We start from the raw sequence: 3,764 nt of genomic DNA, 5'->3' as shown, positions 1-3,764 counted from the left end.
GTGTATTGCTCTGCTGCTGCCTGCCTGTGTACTTCTGGATCCGAACGAGACATGTGGCTGATCTATCCCTTAGCAATTGCCTGATTGCGTACATCTGGTTCTGAATCGGATGTGTGGTTGATCAGTTTCTAACTCTGGCGTTCGTAACTCTAAGTTTCGACCGTCAATGCTGTTTAACCTCCTCCTTGACAGCTAATGGACTGGAAAGTTTTTCATCAGCTCATGTGATATACTGCTTCTTTCCAACTGCAGAAGAAAAGTATTTCCCTTGAACACACCCACTTTTTCTGTACTGTTAACAAGTTTCATTTCTACCTCTAGGAACGGGCATAAACCTTTTCTAGGAATTCTTTTCTTCTTAAAATAATTAAAAACCACCTTTTTTATTACCCTGAGCCCGCCAAGCATGGATTTTTCCCTGATGTCTTTAATGTCCGTTCTCATTTTTCATAACTTCCAGATATTTTCCCTGACGTGTTCTAGCTGCGATGTTTCTGCCTGAAACATGTCTTAGCAAAAGTACAGATTTTTGCCACTCTGAGATTTTGAGCAAGCAGGTGAATGGGGAAGTCCCGACAGCATGGACTCACTAGCTTGGCATTCTTAGAAATAAAAAACAATGACAGATAACCAGTATCCACACACATGTTTGCTCTTGGTGCCTATTAATGTTTCCCACACCATGGGATGTAGGAATTATTGACCCATGGAGCATCATCAAGTATGGAATGGCGTTATTAGGGTCGGTTATTCAGAGTTAATTTATTTGAATAAAGAAAATGTCATTTACCAGTGTGTGAAAAGTGATTGATTTGATTCACCCGTGAGAACAGTCTCCGGTTGTGCATGTATTGTCTCATAATGGCATTGTCTCTCCTTCCAGGCATTTCTCATGTGACCACCACCCTAGACTCTGCGCACATACAGCAAGTCGAGACAATTTACAGTAGATGCAGGCGACACTGTTCTGCCTCAAAGTTGGAGACCTTCTCTCCTACTCCATGTCAGATTCCAACACAACCGACTTCTCCAGCCCCTCCACCTTCATCCTGCTGGGCATTCCTGGCCTGCAGGCAGCCCACGTCTGGATCTCCATCCCTTTCTGTGTCATGTACACTGTCATCCTCTTGGGGAACTTCACCATCCTGTTTATCGTGAAGACAGAGCAGAGGCTCCATGTGCCCATGTACTATTTCCTCTGCATGCTGGCCGTCACTGACCTGCTCCTGTCTACATCCACCGTGCCCAAAATGCTGAGCATCTTCTGGTTCAATTCCAGGGAGATAGATTTTAGTTTGTGCCTCACCCAGCTCTACTTCATTCACTGCTGTATAACGATGGAGTCTGGAATCGTCGTGGCCATGGCTTTGGATCGTTACGTGGCCATTTGTGATCCGCTGAGACATTCCACCACACTGACCAACCGCTTTGTGGCCAAGATTGGCCTGGTCGTGGTGCTGCGTGGCAGCATTCTTGCCCTGCCCTTTCCTTTCCTGGCAAGGCAGTGGCCATATTGTAGAACCAACATCATCTCCCACACTTACTGCGAGCACATAGCCGTGGTGAAGCTGGCCTGTGCTGACATACGCATCAGTAATTACTACGGCCTTTCTGTGGCATTCTTGGGGACTGGTCTGGATGTGTCTTTTATCACTGTGTCCTATATCCAGATCCTCAGGGCCATCTTTAGCCTCCCCACAAAAGACGCCCGGATCAAGACTTTTGGGACCTGTGGCTCCCACCTCTGTGTCATTTTAGTGTTTTATATCCCAGGTCTCTTCTCCTTCCTCACACACAGGTTTGGTCACAATGTGCCCCCGCATTTCCACATTCTCATGGCCAACATGTACATTCTACTACCCTCCATGCTAAACCCCATCATCTACGGGGTGAGGACCAAACAGGTCCGGGACAGGCTGATCTGGCACGTTACTCATATTGAATAAAGTTTACTTCTGGTGCTCTGGCTCTCAGACCAAGCTCTGTGGAGATCTGATGGTTGACATGGTGCTGTGTTCTGTTTCCTGAATCAGTGACTGGAGACATAAAATCTTTTCTTTACCTTACAGTGGTGTATCAACCTGACAGACTGGGGACTCCATCGATGTACAACTCACAAGGTTACCACATTTCTTATTGCCGGTAACTGGACACCTGAGGCCCCACACTTTGCCCCACCTCTTCCCCCATTTGTCCTGCCCCTGTCACTCACTCCTCTCCTCCACTATCCCCTTTACTCACTGGATTGTCTCCATCCCCCTCTCTACCCCAGCTGCATCCTCTATGTGCCGGGGATGGAACCAGAGTTTCAGAAGCCTGATGAGGATCCTTCCTGCCTGAAGGACGCAGCCCCAGTTGAGCAGGGGCTGACGTGAGTTAATGACACGGTTGTGCCCCCCACACACACACTCTGCTGTAACTGGACACTGCCAGATCCCCTTTTCGACTCGATGTTCCAGCTGAAAATGAGGGGGAAGGGGTGGTTAGTGGTGTGGAACCCTAGCATCCTGGGGTGGAGGTGATGGGAGAGCAGGGTGGGGTTTAGAATGGATATTAGCGTGGGGCTGACGGAGTGGGTGGTCTGTGAATGGATATTAACGTGGGGCTGATGGGGGAGAGGGGTCTGAGAATCGATATTATCCATGCAGGTGATGGGGGGTGGGACCTGTCTGGGAATGGATATTTGTGTGGGACTGATGAGGGAGGATCTTGGACTGTGTAATGACATGGAGGACACACCTCTCTCTCCCCTAGCTCCTGGGCAGTTGGGTGGGGGGAAGTCCAATTTATCCCAATTCGAGAACAGCTTGTTAATCACTTCACAGCATTTCTTATGATTTTCTTTTTCAGGGGGCTTTGTAGCCTGTTCAGTTAAAATGGACACAGCCCCTTTATTCCGTTTTGCCTCCAATTGATACTTTTGTTTTTCCTGCATTTGTGCATTCATATCACATTCCAATTCCTGACAAGTCTGAGTTAACGCTACCATAGCTGGGCATTGGCTATATTTTGCATCAGAGAAGTTTGTAAATCTCTTTGCATCCCCTCATTTTGCAATCTCAGCTTGTGCAGCTCCTGTTGCAAATTTTCCTTCTCATCTTTCCAGATCTCATGCTCCTCTGCAAACTTATTCACAGCCTGATACATAATCCAAACAGCAGCATTTCTCATTTGTTCCTTTTTTAGGAGTGGGAGTGCAAAAGTCTGATATTTTAATAATATGTCATTCAAACACCCTTCCCTGAACAAGACAGGAACAGAGTTTGGCAGCCGGAGAACAGAGCCCAGATCCTCACATGCCTATCTCAGGAAACACCCCTCCACCATAACCGGAGCGTTCTGGGCATCCCCTTCAGCCTCTGTATGACGACCCCCACTGTCTGCATTTGCAAACCTCGAGCCATAAATAATAGGTCAGAACTGATTCAGCACAATATGTAAATTAGTTGGTCAACACCAGTGATCCAGGATAGCAACCTCTTTTACCGAGAAGCCAGTCCAGAAACAGCATTCATTCAGTGGAAAAACCTATTCACATAGACATGACAGTAAACCGTCCTCTGCTATCAAATATTAACACTCGGGGGCGCTACTACCCCTGAAATGGGTCTTTCGTGGCTCCCAGTGGAGAGGATGACTGTCCGACCAGTGAGAACGTCCACAAGAATTATCCGCAATACACAGGATTTCATTGAGAAGGAATTACACAAGCGGTGATGGGTTATATCAAGCACATAACTCCTGTGTTAGACAAAGCTATACAT

The 3,764-nt window shown here is 47.2% G+C and overlaps 1 protein-coding gene across 1 annotated transcript; it reads left to right on the top strand.

Moving 5' to 3' along the window:
* Positions 1-1,001: 1,001 nt before the first annotated feature.
* LOC142071053 (olfactory receptor 52D1-like) lies at positions 1,002-1,946 on the top strand. Its single transcript, XM_075125301.1, has one exon. It carries the CDS (start codon positions 1,002-1,004, stop codon positions 1,944-1,946), a length of 945 nt encoding a protein of 314 aa, XP_074981402.1.
* The last annotated feature ends 1,818 nt before the right edge of the window (positions 1,947-3,764 follow it).

Source organism: Caretta caretta, chromosome 1, assembly GCF_965140235.1.
Source record: "Caretta caretta isolate rCarCar2 chromosome 1, rCarCar1.hap1, whole genome shotgun sequence".
NCBI lineage: Eukaryota > Metazoa > Chordata > Testudines > Cheloniidae > Caretta > Caretta caretta.
The sequence above is the reverse complement of the archived record's forward strand: the minus strand, read 5'-3'. Positions and strand labels throughout refer to the sequence as shown.

What these genes read in the sequence shown, in the direction of transcription:
- LOC142071053 (XM_075125301.1), top strand. Translation starts at nt 1,002, where the DNA reads ATGTCAGATTCCAACACAACCGACTTCTCCAGCCCCTCCACCTTCATC.